The 21,511-nt window shown below is 38.5% G+C and overlaps 1 protein-coding gene across 3 annotated transcripts in view; it reads right to left on the bottom strand.

Moving 5' to 3' along the window:
* The window catches only part of LOC124271457 (T-box transcription factor TBX3-like), a 43,732-nt gene extending 22,501 nt beyond the window's left edge, over positions 1 to 21,231 (bottom strand). Inside the window, exon 1 of one of the 3 annotated variants that reach the window (XM_046706615.1) lies at positions 20,260 to 21,231. In XM_046706615.1, coding sequence (XP_046562571.1) covers positions 20,260 to 20,588 — 329 coding nt within the window. In that variant the 5' untranslated portion in view covers positions 20,589 to 21,231. The remainder of the gene's footprint in view (positions 1 to 20,259) is intronic. The other 2 variants (XM_046706616.1, XM_046706614.1) reach the window with 2 other exon arrangements.
* Between the last annotated feature and the right edge of the window lie 280 nt (positions 21,232 to 21,511).

Below are 21,511 nucleotides of genomic sequence, written 5' to 3' on the forward strand. Positions count from 1 at the left end.
CGTACCCCATCTGTACGTAGAGTTCTCACCCTAATCACTCACTTCCACGACCGGGTTTCCGCATCTGTACGTAGAGTTCTCACCCTAATCACTCACTTCCACGACCGGGTTTCCGCATCTGTACGTAGAGTTCTCACCCTAATCACTCACTTCCACGACCGGGTTTCCGCATCTGTACGTAGAGTTCTCACCCTAATCACTCACTTCCACGACCGGGTTTCCGCATCTGTACGTAGAGTTCTCACTCAACTCACTCACTCCCACGACCGGGTTTCCCCATCTGTACATAGAGTTCTCACCCAACGCACTCACTTCCACGACCGGGTTTCCGCATCTGTACGTAGAGTTCTCACCCTAATCACTCACTTCCACGACCGGGTTTCCGCATCTGTACGTAGAGTTCTCACCCTAATCACTCACTTCCACGACCGGGTTTCCGCATCTGTACGTAGAGTTCTCACTCAACTCACTCACTTCCACGACCGGGTTTCCGCATCTGTACGTAGAGTTCTCACCCAACGCATTCACTTCCACGACCGGGTTTCCGCATCTGTACGTAGAGTTCTCACCCTAATCACTCACTTCCACGACCGGGTTTCCGCATCTGTATGTAGAGTTCTCACTCAACTCACTCACTCACTCACTCACTTCCACGACCGGGTTTCCGCATCTGTACGTAGAGTTCTCACCCAACCCACTCACTCACTCACTCACTCCCACGAACGGAATATACTCCTTACAATTCTCACTCAACTCGTTCTCCCCCAACAAATCATCTATTATGGCACACTATTAACTAACATAAGAGACGTCACTTTGTATTCAATTCAATGTTCACAAGTAATCCTGATTTCGTCCTGTGCAAAGAAAAGGATCAGTCCCAAAAGCTTCATACAATATGTAATTTATATTTTTAGTAAAGCTATTGAAATGAATAAACCCATCATTTGTCGAAGATACAAGAGAAAATGTCATCTTTAAACATTATCACGACAGTATCTGGTTAAAACTGTTGTTTGGTTGTAACCAATTCGTTTCGAATTCGATGCCCATCCATCCATTCACACATAACAAGTGAGACATGATATATATCAGACCTCGCTAATCCCGTTTCATTCGCTTTCTCGGTGATATTATATCGTATACAAAACCAGTATTAGCGATAACAGACTCATCCAGCATTGCCATGTGATAACAGTACGTTATCTTCGCAGAAAACTCCCCGGCTTTCAACAGTAGAGACGCTATTACCACTTAAATATCTTTATGGGAATTTGATGGCCTATTTGTGCTGATAGAGACCGCGAAAGCTTCGTGAGGGCTTAATCGGTGAGACGAAGCTACACACATTCCTTACTCTCCAGTCTACGGTAGACTTGTACATAGGCTGTCTAGTCAATATTTCGTCTCTTGTGGCAATCGCTCGTCAACACTGCACCAACGATCTATAAACCTCTCATCAAGCAGCCCGGAGGCCAATCCGGGTCACAGAGAACCGCCTGTCCGGATTTTAATGACTCGGAAGTGTAAATAGCCGGAACGTGGTACGATAGCTACGGAGGAAGGACACCCTTTTTGTCTGGGTCGCAAACACGGTGCAGGGGAGTTTGGATCACTCCGGAGCCAACTTCAAACGGGGCATAGAGTCGAGGTGCGTCAGGTCGGGTTGGGTCGCCGTTTTCCATTAGTGCTCTCAGATACACGGATACGTGAGGGTGATTCAAAGAACTAGGGGTGATAGAAGAACAAGGTGAGGGTAAGGAGGTGATTGTTTGATATTCCGAACTCCGGCGTCAAGGGTTTGGGTGGAGCAAAGGAAAAGGTGTCTGAGAGCTGAAAACGGATTGCTTCGTCTTACAACACTGGGTCCATTCCAGAAATAGATCTTAGCGCTAATTCTGTCGTAACTCCCATACGCTGACGTAAGCCATCGTAACAATACCATCATATTAAGGAATTGGGCTAGTTCTACAAAGTTAAATGGCGCTGCAACTGTCGTAATTCCTCGACCTTAACGTAAACGTACGGCAGACGGGGAGCTACGAACGATGAGCACGACCTTACAGATGTTGTCGCAGCAAGCATTTCGAACGGGCGGTTTGATCATGTGGAATCAGGTTTCTTCTGAGAATCGGAAGGGCCAATACGCAGTTATTGTCCTGACGATCAGGAATAAAGGGGATTACCAATTTACGCTACGGAAAAAGGGAAATTGTGGTTACCTAATTGTTGGTACCAACTTCGATCTTTACCCCTATTCCTCACTCGATATGGTGGCCATCCTCCTGGTAAACCCCCACAACCTGTGTCCTTGCTGGCTTGCTGTAAGCTGGTGCTACACGGAACGCACTTACAATCTCACTGGCTCCGACACCCGGTGTCAATTTACATGTGTTATTCGTTTAAACCAGGGTGAACGTGCGCAAGGTTCGAAGACGTCAGATTCTTGGAACCGCATCCGTGAAGATTTGGATTAAAAATGACCCAATGCTTGTCCCAAGAAGAATTGGTTGGCCAGGCTAGCTGAACTGTTAGATGAGTGTCATCGTATTCCAACTGCGTATTTCGACGCTGAGGATGTTAATCACGGTATTGTCTGGTTCAGACTCGATTATTTACTGACCGCTGCCATATGACGGCTTTAAACAACAAACACCTGGATCCGCCTTGACCAAGGCGCGCTGCGCTCTTTCAAGAAGCTATAAGTCGGCTACTTCTTAGCGGAATATCCAGATGCGTTCGAGAGTTTTAGGCGATTACAAGTTGTCCGTAACGAAAGGCTGTAATCCTCACGTGAAAGTGCAAGAGCTGCAAAAGCACCTAGTATTGTCTGATGTAGTTGTAAGCGCTCTTTCAAAACATCACGGTTTGGACAACAGTGAATAGACTCCAGTATGCCAAGAGCTGATCTCATGACGAGTCCGACGTCCGCCCTAATCCACTATGGACAAAAACAAGTTGACGAGAAAGAATTTGAAACAGTGAGCCTATTTACGAAATTATCTCGTGTTTAGATTCATGTCGTGAATTGTGAAGATAATATGTTTTGCCATTTGCCATCACTGATTTACAACAACGAAAGCTATTTTTCCCCAAAAAAAGCAATTCGCTTACGTAGCTTGGACATATTAAAGCAAACATTATCAAGTATCATAACGAACCTAGCACCATCTTCTTGGCGGTGACATATGAAATAGCATTTTAAGCAACCAAAATAGTATTTTCATCATCTTGCTTCCACGTAATGAAATGTCAGAATTTTCTCTTATTGGCCCAAAGTAATAATTAAAAACAGTTATTGAACGTTGAAATCCCTATAAAAGATCGAATATCTTGTTAGCATTGAACAACTTCAACATATATTTTCAATTTCTATAAGCTATTCGGTGACAGTGTATATCTGTCTTGTCAATCAGACAGATAACGTCTTTAAACTTTGGCGTTTTACATCGAGCTTTAACCACTCTTACCGTCAATGGGTGTTGTCTATGTTAAAGATTCATATGAATGATTCTGTTTGGCGAAACAAAAGACAGAACTGTTTTTTGTTGTCTTTTTCTTATTTTGTTTGTTGGGTGTGTTTTTTTGCTTTGTTTTGCATGTTTTGTTTTGTTTTTGTTTTGTTTTTGTTGAGTTTTTATTGTTTTGTTTTTGGATTTTTGGATTTTTTTTTGGGGGTTGTTTTGTGGGTTTATGTTTTTGTTTTTTTTGGTTTTGGGGGTTTTGGTTGGTTTTGTTTTTGTTTTGTTGTTTGTTGTTTTTGTTTGTTTTTGTTGTTTTTGTTTGTTTGTGTTTGTTTTGTGTGTGTTGTTGTTGTGTGTGTGTGTGTGTGTGTGTGTGTGTGTGTGTGTGTGTGTGTGTGTGTGTGTGTGTGTGTGTGTGTGTGTGTGTGTGTGTGTGTTTGGTCGCTGTTTAACACCGCACTTAGCAATCCAGTGACCAACAGCATTTCCCGGAACGGACAAAGCAACGTAGGGATATTAAATAAAGCCTTGTCGATTCTATTGAAAGGCTAAAGAAGGCGTTCTCAGTGAGGTGGCAGTTTCCACCACGTTACGTCATAAACTAACCTGGTGTGCCGAGGATGACTCAGTCTAAATAAGTCAGATAGAATTCGATGAAATCATACATAGGACAAGGTGTCCACTCAAACCGATTACCCACGTAGGTGAAGTCCCTTCCAGTTGTTTCACGACGTTTTTTTGTAAACGCCGCAGTCAGTACTTCTATAGCAATGTAAGAGTAGCCAGTAAATAATCGAGACTGGACAAGACAATCGGGTGATTGACATCATGCGACTCTAAAGTACATCAGTCAAGTCAGCGAGCCTGACCACCCGATCCCGTTAGTCGCCTGTTACGACAAGCATGGGTTGCTGAAGATCAATTCTAACCCGGGTCTTCACGGATCTCCACGGTATACAAGCTCACTTGCAAATGAATGTGTAAGCAGTTTGCACTGACAACGGAACAGGACATCTCAACTTTCGAATCGGTTTTTTTCATTCATGCTTGTCTCATTGAAATGATTGAATAAATTTATCTCCTACGTGTGATCAAAGAATGTTTTTCATCCGTGTGATCACCGATTCTATCAATTCGGACGATAAGCGAATTCGTCACTTGTATGATCTACTGAATCATAATTTATCATTTTCATATAAATATCTGGGATTTAACTTCATTTCTTTACTTCAGTGAATGTACCGTTCCATGTACTTGATTAAATCTGTCCAATTAATTCTTTGAATTCAAATCCTAACGAAATAGCCATCGAAACTGCCCAGAATTAGAGCCCGAATATTAATTTTCCCTTATTTTTTGCTTCCAGGGTTATGCGAATAAGACATAACGGCTTGATATTAACTGTCATTGCTGTTCCAACAACACTGGGCATAAATAATATCACAAAGGAAAGAATAAATTGTTTTCCCTTTCCTTGGGGTGAAAAACAAACTTGATAACAACCGATACCGGTGCCTTTGAAACCCTAGTTACAGTTTCATATTCAATCACGGGACATTTAAGCAGCACCGGAGGCTAGCTTTTTATTGGATCACCTGTGCGGAATAAAAATAAGTAATCAAATTCAATCCGAATTCGTCTTACAAGAAATCGATGTCAATTTCACGCTGTACTACATTTCATATGAAATTGACAAGTTGACTAGGGGTGAAAGAACGTCTTTGGCTGCGGCCGTCGCGGGTTTCGTATGAAACACGACGCACAGCGTTCATTTTTCTCTCGTGTCTTCTAGCCAGTTCTAGTTCTTTTTCATACGAACATTGTTAAAACGGACACTGCTTTTATTCAGCCGTGAAATGCACAGTGAAATTGACATGCAAAGAACAAGAACGTGTTCGTTGCCGGCCAGTGCAGGTTTGTCATTTAAATTGAGTATAAAGCAAAGGCCAGATAAATTTACTAAGGTTTCGCTTCACAAACAACCTCGGTGATGAGACGGAAATGTGGGCTAGTATTATACGGCATTGTCAGAAAAGTGTCATTTTTACACAACCTCATCTTCACGAATAACATCTTGTAACAGCGATATGATATTTGACTCTAGAATTACTCACGTATATGTGATAAACCTTGGCTACAATTAGAAGAATCTCGTGTTAAGCGACTCTGACAAAACACATATATGTTCTATTTGAAAGCAAGACGTGTCATGTTTGGCCAGGGAACTGTCAATGGATGAAGATGTAAATCTGATATCTCTCTGAACATGAGATGATGAAACAGTTACTGTATATATAATTATATTTCCTCCAGATGCTCCCGGTGGCGAATCTGAGAGTATATGGGAAACAGATGAATTCAGTCTAACACTATATCACACTCATTTGATTTGTACAGAGTGGCTGTATTGAAATCACAAATCATGACGATCGCGATACTAGTGTTACCTTGTAATATTTCACCACAAACTTTTCACCTCCTTTTTTAATATGTTTTACGCTAAATGTTACACTTGAACCAATGTATGTATACTTTCATCCTCGTCGTATTGTTTTTGTTGTTAAAACAATTTATTCAAGAATCAGTTCTTGGTTTGAGACACTCCTTGAAGATATATTAATATATCTTAATGTATTTTCCAAGGTAAATTTTGGGAGAAGCATCTGCCTCAGTGTAGTCAATAATAATAATTATAATGATAAGGGCATTTGTATTGCGCTGAATTCGGCACCACGGAGGGGCACGCTCAAAGCGCTACAATCTGAATATTATTACCCCGGATAACCCAAACTGCCTGTGAGGCGCTAGAAGGTTAATAGTCACATGACTTATCCCACCGGGTACCCATTTTCTTCTGGGTGAACAGAGGCAAGTTTGGACAAACTCACTTGCCTAAGGTTTGACCACATGTATCACATGTGCTTCGTTGTGGGGCAGGACTGAAGTCCTAGAAACTCTCAGGAGTCAAGCTGCCGAACACGTTCACCCATTCAAGAACTCTCCGTGCCTGACGTTTCTTAACTTCAACTGATTTGTTGATTTAAGTTTAGAATGACTGTTTAGTTATTCAAGTAACCTGAGACAAAACATTTGTTAGGCACGCCGTTTGTTTCTTTGTTTGTAGTTTAACGTCGCACTCAGCACTATTCCAGCTACATAATCTGGACCAGACAATTCAGTGATTGGCATCACGAGTATCGATCCACGCAGCTGGGAAATGACGACATACATCAGCCGAGTCAACGTGTCTGACCACTCGATCCCTTTAGTCGCCTCTAAAGACAAGCGTGGGTTGCTGAAGTTCAGTTCTAATCCGGAATTTCTAAAATTCGGCCTGTTTCTAATAGTACAGTATTATACGGGAAGCGTTTTGTTGGCTGGTTAAATGACGAACTCTCATTGCTCTGACGTGTATCACGGCAATACCTTACATGACCAATCAGTTCCCACAATGCAACACAAATCTCGGTTTGCTTCACATTAACAATCCAGTATTGGGGCGTATGAGCCTGGACAGAGATAGAACAACCCCCCTTTGGCGACGGTTTAAATTTTGTCAATTAACTTGGTCAAATGACGTCTTTTTCTTTCGCGGAAATTAATTCCCCTCCATATCTTCATGATTGTAAGCGATGTAAGTTCTTATGATTAATTGATTTAAACTCTTAAAGTTTAAAATTATGACTGAATATCACATTACACGATTGAAATTTCTCGTTAAAGAGAATTGCATGACACCGACAACAGTCAGTAACGTAGGAACTGTCACGTGACTAAACGGGCTAATATGAGCCCCCTGGTTTAGAGTAGTTATTAAATATTAAATTTTAAACGGGAGATGAATGTTATCAGAAACGATGGATCGTCGCACGCCGCCATATTACTAAACAGACAGCGGTCGAAATGTTAGGAACATGATAGCTGACCAAGGCTGCCTCGGACAATGGACCTACTCAGAAAGGCAATCTCAGAAAGGGGAAAAAAGGTGGCTGTTTTTGACCGGGGATTGAATTACGGACAACTGGCATCAGCCATTGTAACACTTCTTGTTAGATACGCCGCGTTACGGACAGTGTCACGTGACGGCTTAGTTAAAAAAATGTTTATTTGAGTAGTCGAACGTCTTAACAGGTTTAATAATTATGATGATTGGGGATGGGGGTCAATGATGATGCTGATGACGAAGAGTAACCGAAAACACCCTTTTATACCATTGGATCCGGTCGTTTCTGCTTCGTGAAGACAGATCTGACACGACCCGTTAGATGACATGTCTATGATGTGTGTGGCTTCAATCAAACAAACAAACACACAAACACTACCTGGTCAAAACATAAGGACACACTCTGGCCGTCGACCCCAACATGATATATTGAGTTTTCTATTTAAACGACGATGTCTTTAAACACATTTTGCAAAATGTAACCCAGTGCTTTGTTGTTGTTGACAGACTCATTATAGGCCACTGTAACATCTGATTGCTCCCACGTGTTATTGGTGGTAATGAATATAGAGGAAGGAAATGATACCCATTGTATTCTCCAAACATCCTCTCGTTTGTAATATACGACAGCAATCGACAACTTCAAATAAACAAGATAAATCCTATGACAAGAATAATAGGAGCAATGTTTGCAAAATGATGCAAAAACAAACTTCAATCATGTACAAACTTATCGTAAAAATAATCAGCACATCGGAAACGATATATACGAACTACAAATTTAAATTTATGTATGTTATATTTAAAATCAATTGTTAAATATATCATTCCATTCTGGTGGTGTAATAGTTGTCGGGTTAGACGAAGAGGGAGAGGAATAAGGGTATATATATTCGCCATTTTGCGACTAGATGAAATGATATATTTAACAATTGACTTTCGAAAGTTAATCTGTTTTAAATGCTGAAACGTTTTACAAATCCCTAGATAGTCTACAAATATGTAATACAATCAAAGACAGGACCCATGCATGTTCTTGTAGTTCAATTTGTATCCTCAAAGTTTGGCTCAAGACACCAAGGAAGTTCCTTATTAACAGGAAACGAAAACAGAAATACCACTTATAAATCTGTCATATTGTATGTTTTGGAAAGAAAGAAAATATGTTATGGCTTGATCTCAGTCGTGTGTCCTTTGAATCTAACGCTATAGCAGCTTACACACTAATCGCCTCCCGCATACCTTGTTAATTTGACCATGGCGGTTAAAGCTTATGGTTAAATACACGTATCGCCACTATCTTTGTGCTAAGTAATTTAGATATGATTTGTAGATAACGAGATTATTATGCAATACATTATTGATACTATCTCTGTCCACGATTGTGTTTTATTAATTTCACAGCTTATGTGGCCTGGCGTAAGTAACAAAACTCTTTGGTAATATAAAGATCAATATATTAAAAATAAAGTTAGTCTAATGGTGATGCTATCATTCGTGATGACATGTATCTGAATATATTTACATAAGCTGGATGCAATCGGTGGGGATTTGTAATGATTTCCTTTACGAAATTAACATCCATGCAAATGACACACAATTGATAACATATTGTCAATAACAAGTCTATTACTATGTTTATAATATATAAAGTCGTGTTTTATTCAAGCCAACTCACGGGTATAAAAATGTGTAAAAGTAAGTTATAAAGCTGCAAAATGATATTTAAATATGCAGATGACAAACATATATATTAATGTATGATTTCCATAATTCAGCAATATGTTTCTTGATACATGTTTAATGTGAACAGGATCCTATTATTGCGTTTGTTCATTTCTGAAATCTAAACGTTAAAGTAAGACCGTGCTGTCTTATAGGTCACGTGTAAATTGATCAGTACACGTGTTAAACGTGGGGATTGCATGTACCAGCTCGTTAAAAATATATGATATTTACAAGTTTTAAGATTTACATTGTCGAAAGAAACTATTAAAAATTGAAAATAAATTATCCATGCCGATCTTCAACGGCCATTTTTGTCAATATTGTCAGTAAATAATCTAAAGGAAATTATTAGATAATAATTGTAAATAACCTGTTTAACTATACATGCAATATATCTGTGATACAATTCTAGCAATAAATAAATAAATTACTGACTAATAGGAGAAATGAGAACATACACATATTTCAGCAGGCAAGCATTTAGACCTGAAGATCATTTTCTAAAGTTATACTGAAGTTGAAACCTATTTTGAGTCTTTTATGCTTGTCGGATAGAATATGGGAAGAGGAATATTTGATCTCTTGAAGCAAATTACCTTCAGTCCTTGAAAGGTAAACCCAAACTCGTAGTTCGATAGTTTACTATGTTAAACAAACTGTAGAACGGATCTGGATATATACAAAAGTGCATGTATATTGTAAATATTTCAAACAGAACGTGTCCTTACATCCATGAAGTATAATTTTAACCATACGAAATAAACTGAAGAAAACATCTTAAAATGAGGTGTATTGAGATAGGCTTGGACAACAGTAAATATGTTCATTTTCATTGTCACGAGTAAATATGTTCATTTTTATTGTCCGGGGTGTATCTGTATAAATGAAATGCGCGTCAGAAGCCAGTTTCTTAACATATTTGTGTAAACAAGATGAAGTAGATACTATTGTGTTACTGATGGTGGCTATACCCTACTGTGTGTTCCTCTCATTGAAGTAATACATTACCGACTGTCTTTAACCAGTCACGACAGTGCATGTCAGGGCGCTGACAGGTGATCCCTGTAATCTATATGATAAACGCATGCAATGTACACGGATCAATGTCACCTGTCTCATTTCATCACCTGCGGGTGTGCATGACACGAACATATCATGGTCGTTATTAATTACCTAATCATTTGTTAATTGTTATCAGATTACATCGACATAAAGTCCCCATGATCGGGGCTGATGTTTATGTTAGCACGATAAAATCGTTATAGTGATTTGCTTCACGTCATTTCTTAACATTTCTTTCTATTTTTCGTTCCCCTCATTTCTTAATAAGTGTACTACCCGTCGCCGAAATACCTTAGTTGTGCGTGCGACGGTAAATAAAGCAAATAACTAACATTTCTTGACTCGACTCGAAATTGTCTTCAAAATAGTTGTTGATAGTGTACATTTCAACGTCAGAGGGAATTAAAGAAAGGGATGTTTGTTGTAAGTCGAATTGAAGGAATTTGGCAACTTGTAATACACCTACATACTATCAGGTTTTATCTTGTTTGTATCCAAACACGCCCAAACTGAAATTTAGCTTTTGAAAGTGTAAGCTTTAACAAAATATTGGACACCTGCATAGTGGTTGTAGTAGTAGTGGTTGTAGCAGTAGTAGTAGTAGTAGTAGTAGTTGTTGTTGTTGTTGTTGTTGTAGTAGTAGTTGTTGTTGTTGTTGTTGTAGTAGTAGTAGTAGTAGTAGTAGCAGTAGTAGCTGTTGTTGTTGTTGTTGTAGTAGTAGTAGTAGCAGTAGTAGTAGTAGCAGGAACGATAGTAGCGTCAATATCATAACGTTGCCGAAATGATTGTTTATTATTGTTGTTTATTCAGTTATTGTTGTAAACAACGAACATATAATACGTTAGGTTTTTCCGGCATTGTGTTTATCAATATTAAATAAATCAAACCAAGTAGATCCTTCAGTGCACACCTAAACTTAAACTTAAACTTAAACAGATCACTGGCATTGTACATCGTGTTAAGTAAATGTGAAACTATTCACGCACATTAATACATTTATATACATAAAGCTATCTATAACTATATTGCCTGCATCTTTAAGAAAGCACTGGCGTCTTCATATAATCCGGTGTCGGCACACACAAGCCTCTGTTTGTAGCCGGCCGTCAGTGATATTGACATTCTTTGTGATTGACAGTTCCGGTAATGACATCGATTGTCACATCAGCATAAACACAGTAATCGATTTCAGCCGAGCATATAAAACAAAGCCTATATAGACCCCTTAATGTCATGTGAAGATTGTTGTGAGATTATTTTGATGTATTGCCATACGATATCATAAGTTCATGTCAACAGAGTAGACAAAAGCTTTCGGTGAATGTTTATGGTGACAGCAAAGTTTACGATGTTTTCATATAAAATGCAAAGTAGAAATGTAATTACTGACATCGTGATCGCTTCCAGTTTTGCAGTGTGACAATTGCACACATATATTAAGAATGTAAACATTTCTTCGTCATAACAATGCCAAATACGTCATGCTATAGAAACTGATATTGGTATCATGACATGTCTATTTTTTCTAACACAGTTATTATGATGCATCATAAATATACATATTGATAAAGTTTTCTATGGCAATGTTCAAGCAAATATGAATGAGATCGAGTCCATAAACAAAAACATATGAAAAGTGGCAGAAGCAGCTGAAATATTCGTCTGGCGAGGTCTTTCGGAAAAAAGTCATTTGGAAAATTGTCGAAAACCAGAATTTCATTTTTCAAAATTTTCTAAATTTTAATATTTGCGAAATAATCGATCATTTCAAATGCAGATTGTTCATGGTTTACGTCAGTATTACCAAATCTTGAAACTGATAGTAAACGGCACAAGCATGTTGAAATAATACAACCTATAATAATGAGACAAGCCTGTTTCAATTCTAACGACAGTTAAGGTAGCAATACTTTCTGAACAAGAAACACGAAACGAATCCCGAGAATGACGTCACTCTTCAAACCCCAGGTGTTCTACCACGCGCCTTCCTCTAGGCTTGTGTGTAGTTTAATTTTGACGATTGAAAATATTACTGTCGTGTATTTTCAGCATAAAGAAGGCCACGTTCGAAAAGCGACCATACAACAATGAAACTTTCACCGAAACATCAGTCCATGTCAAGCAAAAATATGTGCAAAAATAGTTTAATTGCCTGTTATTCTTAAAGGACAGTATTTCATTACTTATGTTGACACCTGCACAGTACACATGACGTGTCTCCTGCAACACGAAGACAACCCCGCCATCAATAACATCGCTGTTTTGTAGAAACAAGCAGATTGTTTTGCAATATGGCGTTGCGTGTATGTGTGCGTTAGACCAATGTGAATATCGCGTTTGATCTTCAACATTTTGGCTGGTTGCTTCAAGTGTGCAAAATAAACAAAAGCAATGTTGTAATTTACTTCAGCAAATGATTGAAAAGGAGTGAGTTGTCCTGTAATTGTTATGAAATTAGTAATCTACATTTTTAATATTTCGTAAGAGTTATCTCCCCTGTTTGAATTATCCACCGTGGTGGCGGTGGGGTAGCCTAGTGATTAATGCTTTCGCTCGTCACGCCGAAGATCCGGGTTCGATTCCCCACATGGGTACAAAGTGTGAAGCCCATTTCTGGTGTCCCCCGTCGTGATATTGCTGGAATATTGCTAAAAGCGGCGTAAAACTAAACTCACTCACTATCCGCCTTGGATATTTTAAATACCTCCCAACAACCCCTCCCTTCACATCCCTCATTTCCTTTTTATATCGAGTTTCAAACGGAGGTTTTTTTTCATAAAAGGCCGTACAAATATTAGTTTATAATCATACTTAATCAGAGCGTGTCATTACACAGATATTGATGCGGCTTTCATGCACGTTTCTGGCAGTTGTTGTAACCTTTAGCGTGAGTGCAAATATTCCCGCTGACTGAACATACAAAGATGCACTGTTTGACAGCGTATTAAATGGTTGTGTTGGAATGGATGCAAGCGCCAACAGCCGGGCATTGTCTACTTATACTTATTCCAATATCGCTTTAAAACACTAGTCCCACATCACACGGCTGCAAAGGCTGCCTGCTATATGTAACCGTCAGCAGTGTGCGAAATAGCCACTGGTCCGCTAGCCCGTGGCTAGTAAAACTCTAGTCGGGCCAGTAAATCTTCACAGTCACTGGCCCGACTGGCTAATGAATTTTCATGGGCTCATGTTGTAAATATATCACTCTCTCCGACTTGTTAAGTTATAATACACCTTTAAACCATGCAAGATTATGGCCTGATAAAGATGTGCATCATGTTAGCACTTTAATGATGAAACCCGTGTCTACATTCAAATTTCGAGCTAATGCATTATTTTGTGGGCTAGTAACGTTCAGGCATAGCTAGCCCGACTGGCTAGCAAAATTCGGAAACTATTTCGCATACTGACCATCAGTACCTGATAATTCGCTTGGTTTTGTATATAATTTTACTTTTAAGCATTGTTAATTGCAGATGACCTTTATATCTGTAGAGAAAGCTGTTTCGCACCGTTTTGAGACTGATTTTATCGTGAATGGATGCTAAGACATGGCGCCCAGGTTGGCATCAAGCCATTGAGTGTGATATATCTCCTCCAAACCACATATTGATGTTTCTTTGCAATGGATAATGTTGATACGTAATACACTCCTTCTTGTAGTCTTGGTGTTCAAGAAGCCCAGATAGTTCTTATTCAGGTGAGCTATGCAATTACAAAAATGTTCCTCACAAATATTAAATTCTAAATTGTAATTCGTAACTGTAACTTAATTTAACATGAAGACATCTTCAGCGTTATCCAAAACATTATTTTTTTATAAAAACCAATCACCATGGCAACGCGTTCGAAGCACAATTCTACAGTGTTACAAATTAATTCCCGACATCTTCATACAGTACTGGTAGTTTGCTAACGTTTAGTGGTTCTCAGCGTTCTATCAGTTTACACATATGCATAAACATGCAGCCATTATATTGAAACACACCATAACAATTCGTTCAATTGTATTGCCCTTTGAAGACGCGTTGTGTCACTGCAGCCTGTCAACCCCTGACCTTTGACTTAACAAAGTGACTGGCACGTGCCTTGTCAACAGCCCACTTTATGATTCAGCCCCCATTATCAACTCTTGATTACGTTTGGATGGACATCAATCATTCTCGATCGGGGCTAGTAGCTATGGAGAAAGGTACCTGAACTTCCATTACTAAGATTTTATCTAAGCATATTTGAACGTACAATTCATTCAAATCCAGCCGCTTCACGGAGCTGTATACAAAGGAATGTTTTTCGCCAAAATATCAAATGCAAGAAAATTCTTTCGAGTAACGTTATTATAACATTTCTTACGTTTAAATAAATGTATGGTTAATTACTTGTGTGTTCATGCGTACTTTCAAACAATACGCTGTTTAATGTTCATATACAATCACCAGTAATTACGGTAACATAAATGATGAAGAAGTATGTACGGTAACAGAAATGATGAAGAAGTATGTACGGTATCATAAATGATGAAGAAGTATATACGGTAACAGAAATGATGAAGAAGTATGTACGGTAACAGAAATGATGAAGAAGTATATACGGTAACAGAAATGATGAAGAAGTATGTACGGTAACAGAAATGATGAAGAAGTATGTACGGTAACAGAAATGATGAAGAAGTATGTACGGTAACAGAAATGATGAAGAAGTATGTACGGTAACAGAAATGATGAAGAAGAATGTACGGTAACAGAAATGATGAAGAAGTATGTACGGTAACAGAAATGATGAAGAAGAATGTACGGTAACAGAAATGATGAAGAAGTATGTACGGTAACAGAAATGATGAAGAAGAATGTACGGTAACAGAAATGATGAAGAAGAATGTACGGTAACAGAAATGATGACGAAGTATGTACGGTAACAGAAAGATGAAGAAATATGTACGGTAACAGGTATTGCGTACATGTAGTGTAAGGCCCACCGTGACATATAAACTTCATCACCATTTTCACAACATTACAATTCACTATCCATCTCATTCAATACAATCTAAAGCGACCATTATGCGTCTTGTCCCTGACTGTTTAAAGTACACGGCATTTGGCAAACAATCGCACACTTTGCATTATTTGTAGCATGAACTGTAAATAAATACTACACTCAAGTTTGCTAGCAGACAGTCCTTTTGTGTTGTATTTTATAATCGACGTTTCTTGACGAAATAATAAACCATGTTTCAAGGGACTAATGTTTGTGTGTGTGTGTGTAACAACGGAAAATGTTCATGAAAATTTGTTTGGGGGGACCAGCAACAACGGAAGATGACATGAGTATATTTCCTTCTTTGAAACGCGCGCGTTTTAACATTTCTTCTTATATCAACGACACTGATGTTGCTGGGCATTTTTCCCATTTCACAAAACCTCTTTGATCTGTTGTATTTAGATCATGGTGTTTCCACATATCAAAGCTTACAACATTGTCATAAGTCATAAATGAATCAATTGTCGTCTCGCGCGTTGAAAGGTTAGTTTTCAAGTAAAACTGCATCAGAAACGTCTATGAACCGACGGCAAACTGCTGAAATGTCTTCCACTAAGTCACATGCATTTCCTTTAGAAGTGCCTATAACTCTTAAGGAAATTACCTTTCAATAAGCAATAAGGCTGAATTTTGACATCGTTTGAAAATTACATGCTGTGAAAATTTTGTTTCATAGAAAGTCGCAACTGTGAAGACTCCACAATCAACCAATAAACAGGTGCCCCATTAAACAGCATATTCATTGGAATTGGGGCACTTTATTCACTAAAACACTTTGCATAATTTATAAGACATCGTGTGAAACTGGCATAGACTGCTAATTAATAGCTGTATTTTTTTATTCCTCTGATAAAAAATATCAAACAGATAGTGTATATTTTAAACATCACTGAGAAATGAAATCAATATATTTGTGTCTATGTTGTGAGCACTCACTTAAAATATTTTGTCTTCATATAATCATAAACACTGAAATGTCTGTTGAAAGCAAATGAAAATATGACTTTAAGACGATATTCTACAATAAACCCACTTTGTCAGCCATGCAAAAGCGTTTCATGATGTGGTGATTTCATTAGTTTTCATATCAAAATCTGGAAGTGGTATATAATATTTCACAGCATCGCACGCACCATTGTTTACAATTCACCTGTCAAGTATGACATTAACTCCTAATTTGCCGTACACATCACTAGTGACGATTATCATGAAATATAAGTCAGGTTCCAAATAGTATTCATTAGTCTTTCAAATCCTTTCTGCTCGCCATTTTTTCAGGGTGCATTAACCATTTGCCTCAATAATTCAATATTAATGTAGAAAGAAATTGATACTGAAAATTGTATATGGCTGCATCTTCAAAAGAGATTAGTTCTTGTCGAATTTGCCAATCAAAATAGACTCCATAACTTGTCTATAAATTGACCAAGGTTGTAATTTTCTGCGTGATTTTCCGAAGAATTGCGAAGATATCTGGAAAGATAATTTTAGCTTTAAAAAAGATCGTATAGAGAGAAATAGGTAGCTTCAAAACGTAACGTTACTAAGGATTGCGGAGTGCTCTGTGCAAATGAAACAAATGAAATAGACAAAAAGTGAAATCGACAACAAATGAAATAGACAAGTGAAATCGACAACCTACTGAGTGTAACTGACACCACTGTGCTATGAACACGTAAACACTTCAGGTCACATTTCAGACAGTTTGTGTGGCGTTCTGATTAATACAGTAGCAGTCTCTTTTGTTGTTCTGGTTGTGTTGTTTCTTGGTTTCGTGAAATGTAATCCAACTCCTGTTGTTATTTACGATTACGTCCTTGAGCGTTATAAAAATATCCACAAGTAAAATGTTTTTGTTCTACATCTTGAACAATCGCGCCCTGTATCATCCATGTTTGGTGAGCACCTTTGAAATTAGTGTTTAATATTTCAATGAAAGAGAAACAATAGGTTGTTTTCTTACATACATTTTTCTAACCTGAATATTAAAGAAAAACATTTCCTGAAATTTACTGCATAGAGATTTGGTCGAATGCGGATAAATACAAATTCGTGAGAATCGATAACCTTTCTAGTATTCATTTTTATACCATGCTCCTAAAACACCACGAGACGCCTACACGGATGTATATTAAATATAAAAAAACAGAGATCTGTTTCGAAGGCATAATGGTTTAACTGTCGTTATGTCAGGTGAAATATTGCAAGCACAAAAGAGAATCTTAAACTGTTTGCAATATCGCTCAGTGAATCTCCTTCCGTGCGTTATCGCCGCGGATGTATGTGAAATACACGTCGTTTCTTTTGAAATATACACGTGAGCATTTCATAGTCGGTGTTGTTTTATCACCGATTATCGTGTACAGCATGAAAGCACGGACCTAGAGATCACATTATATTCTTCTTGTTGACCATTCAACGTTGACATACATATTTGAAAGCTTGAGAAACTGTACCCGGCAAATGCGCCCCCCTATCATGCTGTCATCCTTGACAGACTCAACGTCATTGAAGGTTGTCAATTTCTGAATGCCGACTATACCGCGCGAATAAATACATTGACAAAAGATGAGATCTCGCGGCTGGGAAGGGTTCAGGCGATTTGTGTTAGGGACCCATAAGAGTCGGCTTTACGTCAATCTGATGTTCTTTGACTACACCTGGAAACATTATACTAGTAAAATATATGGGTTTTTTGTGTGAGTTGTTTTTTGATAGGCCTTAAATATTTGACGTTCGAGTCCTCGTGAACAAGGGATTATTGCTTCTGCTGTTTTCCAGAAATGCATTTGTATGTTTCTCTTGAGATGTTGGTTTGTTGTATACATTTTTTTAATTTATCACTTTTGTTTGTTTTATAGTTATTGATTGCCACTCCCGGAATGCTTATTGAAAAAAAAGATTGCAATTAGGAATATATATATATATATATATATATAAGCTTTCATACCTTGATCGAAGGTAAATATTCTTTTACAGATATTAAAAATTATCATTTTTGATGACGTGAATTAATTTAGAAATATTTAAATTGAGCTTAGTTAAAACATTAAGCAACTGATATCATAAATGAAATTAGTGTTGATAAATTGTTTCATTTTTAATATAATGAAATCACCATTTCCTTAACATCCGAATCAGCAACATTTCCGAACATGTATATAAACTATCATTCAATTATAATGTGTATCTCAAATTGTAATTTTCGTAGCACCCACTGGCAAACTAGACAGCCCCATGTTACAATTGAGGGCGGGTGCTACCCATCTTTCAGTGACTATCCTCATAGCACAGAGTATAACCTTAAACTACGTTTCGTCGGATCGTATGTCATAAATTGACAAGTGTCTATTTCAACAATGCACATGTAAATTTCATGAAAGATGATATCGATATCACCAACAGACCGCCTCGTGTTTATGGGGCTCAGTTAATATCTCAACGACAAGCAAGAGCCCAGTGGTACACATCGCTATCATCTGATGCTAATTTCAATAGTTATTGCTTTTATAACAGAAATACCATTACCTGAATTTAGATATAATATAATGCAGTGTTTTATTTTATGGATGTGAAGTGCATCGTAAATTGGTGCAACACATTACAGATCGCGAATTATTTATTGGACGTGGTTTTTCAGGGCTTGAATATTGAAACTGATAATTCACCATTACGGCAAGGCTAATTACAAAGGTTAATTGTCACTTAATATATTAACTGACTATCTTGAGTCATTCTGTTAAATAGTAAATAATAATAGTGACACAAGAATTTGATATTTACCCTGCCAATCAGAAACAAAATCTCAGCCGGAATCTGCCATGTCTTTACGAATGAGAAAAGCTTAATATTAGGCGCTTTACAGTTGTCCTGTAGTAAATGAATAATTTTCTATGAAGAACAGTCGTATTATAAAATCAACCTATACAACCACACATGGTCGGTTGATCAAAATACGTTAATAAGAAGTGAACTATGATTTCAGGCGAACAGGGTTTTATTAGGCGAGATAAATATTCGGTTAGGTTTAGTCCATTGAGGCAGATATTTCATAAATTCGTTCCAAATAAAATCCGACACATTTTAAAGTTAAAATCTGAAATGAAGTTATTCTAATTCAGCATTCCTGCCTTGTACGCAGCTTTTCAATGGAAAAAAAACCCAGCACGTGCCACCTATTTCAATGAATGTCACGTAGGTACCAACAGACATGGAATCAGCTGTGGAGGAGTACGTTGCGCGGACTACCATAAGAATATTAATATTACAAAAGCATGGCCCTAACATCTAGTTTTTGGCTCATGAATTCAAATCCATGAGCCGATAAAGTCACATATCACCATTAGTGAAGGCATTAATTCACATTTCTCTCGCAAACCTTGAAGCCCATGTCGTGTTGATGTCTCCGTAACAAAAGTCACGCCGTTGGGATAAATTAATAATAATTTTATCCACAGTCGCCTGTAATTTCTCGGTGCTAATTTCAAAATCAGGGAATTTTATCTACGGCCTTACGTTTCAACAATTCTTCATCTAGGATCATTACGTTTCAACAAGTATGTGTTTATCGTATAGTATTTGCTATAACTCGAGAGTTGTCGTTGACAGAAGTTTAAGCAAATGTCACATGTAAAATTGTTTATTATGAAACTCTATATCCTATATATTTCCGTGTGTTAAAATTGTGTAGTCATATCTGTACATGCTGACATGCATATTCGTTATGGACATGTGATGGAATATCACAACAACGGCTCTGTAAAAACAAACGGCGAGGTTTAATTATTGCCAACATTTACAAATTCTCGTTTGACTTATTATGTCAAATAATTTGCACATTATCTCAATTTGGGCGAAATGCTGCTCCGCACTACACAGAATAATACACTGTATAATTATTTTGGATAATTATATAAAATGCCTTAAGTCCGTCTTATATCATATATGCAATGGCAAGTGTGTGTATCAACGTATAGACAGACATTCAGGGTAATTCTGAAAGAAATTTAGTTCTCAACTCACCGGCCAGATTTGGTAATAACCATTTCAGTTCCCAGTTTGTGGAAAGCTTCCCATAATTCCTTTCCTTCCAGTTCAACTTTAGGGTCGTCTTGAACCTCGGGTTCCGGGGGTTCTAAACCCCTGAGGGGACGGAACGGTTGGGGGTGGGGGAGAAAGTCACCAGGGATGAAGGGGGATCTACCCATCGATTGCTGCAGTTTGGGCACCATGGATGCAGGTATTCCTGGGTGGTGCAGGGGGGACAGTCCCGGCAGCAGGGGGTGCTGACCGAGGAGGGACCCCACGGAATAATCCATGGAACGATGTAGAAAAAACGGGTTGAATGCCATATTTGAAAGCTGTCTTTAACCACCGATTTAAACCTCACTAAAAGGCAGCACTGCTTTTACCTGCGTCAACATCGAGACGCGTGTGTTACGAGATACCCCAAATCCGTGGGTCGTTTTCAGTCCTATCCCGCGAATATTAGATTGTGTGCTTCATATGTCGTAAACCTCCGATGTTGTAGAGTGTAACGGCAGTAAGGAATGCCGTAGCCTCGTCGTCGTTGACGAGGTCTTGCTGCTGTCGCTTCTTCACGCCGGTCTCCGTTATCGCATAAGCTCGTGATTGGCGGAACCGCACTACCGACTGAAATACGTTGAGAAGAGCTGGGCGTGTTTAACAAGCTGGCGCGATAAGAGCCCTTCAGCCGTGTATCAGTGCTCCTCGCATTATGTGCCTAAAGGCATGAGTGTTTTCCCCATGTCAAGCCAGTCCGGGGCCCCTCCCCCTCCGAATGACTCCATCAATAACAACCGCCGAAGATAAACTCGAGAAATTATTTTCAAGTACTCCGCGCTCGGCATCTATTGAAAGAATTAAGAATCAACATGGACGAGTGATGGTTAAAAGACTGCTTCGGGACACGCACTCAATTCAGTATACAAACAGCTCGCTACTCCCCGCCCATCAAATTTAGCGGCATTATCAAGCAGAGGCTCCCCATCTATTGGGATCCGTGGAGCTTCATCGGGTCAAATCTATTGTGAATAGTCACGTGACAGCCCCACCGTATCCAATATTCGATTACAAAGCGCGTGTTGTGTGCTATCTTAAAACGGGGGCTGCGACAATGACTGGAGAACAGTTCGCCATGGTGGATCTATGGCTTGATAAATTAATCATCTTGTTCTGCCCAGGAATGGCGATTTTAGCTTTTTTACTCCAAGGTGAGAAAGTTCGCTCTCGGAGATTTCTTACCCTAGACTTA

The sequence above is a fragment of the Haliotis rubra genome, unplaced genomic scaffold (assembly GCF_003918875.1).
Source record: "Haliotis rubra isolate DU_JTF1 unplaced genomic scaffold, ASM391887v1 Scf160, whole genome shotgun sequence".
NCBI classification, from domain to species: Eukaryota; Metazoa; Mollusca; class Gastropoda; order Lepetellida; family Haliotidae; genus Haliotis; species Haliotis rubra.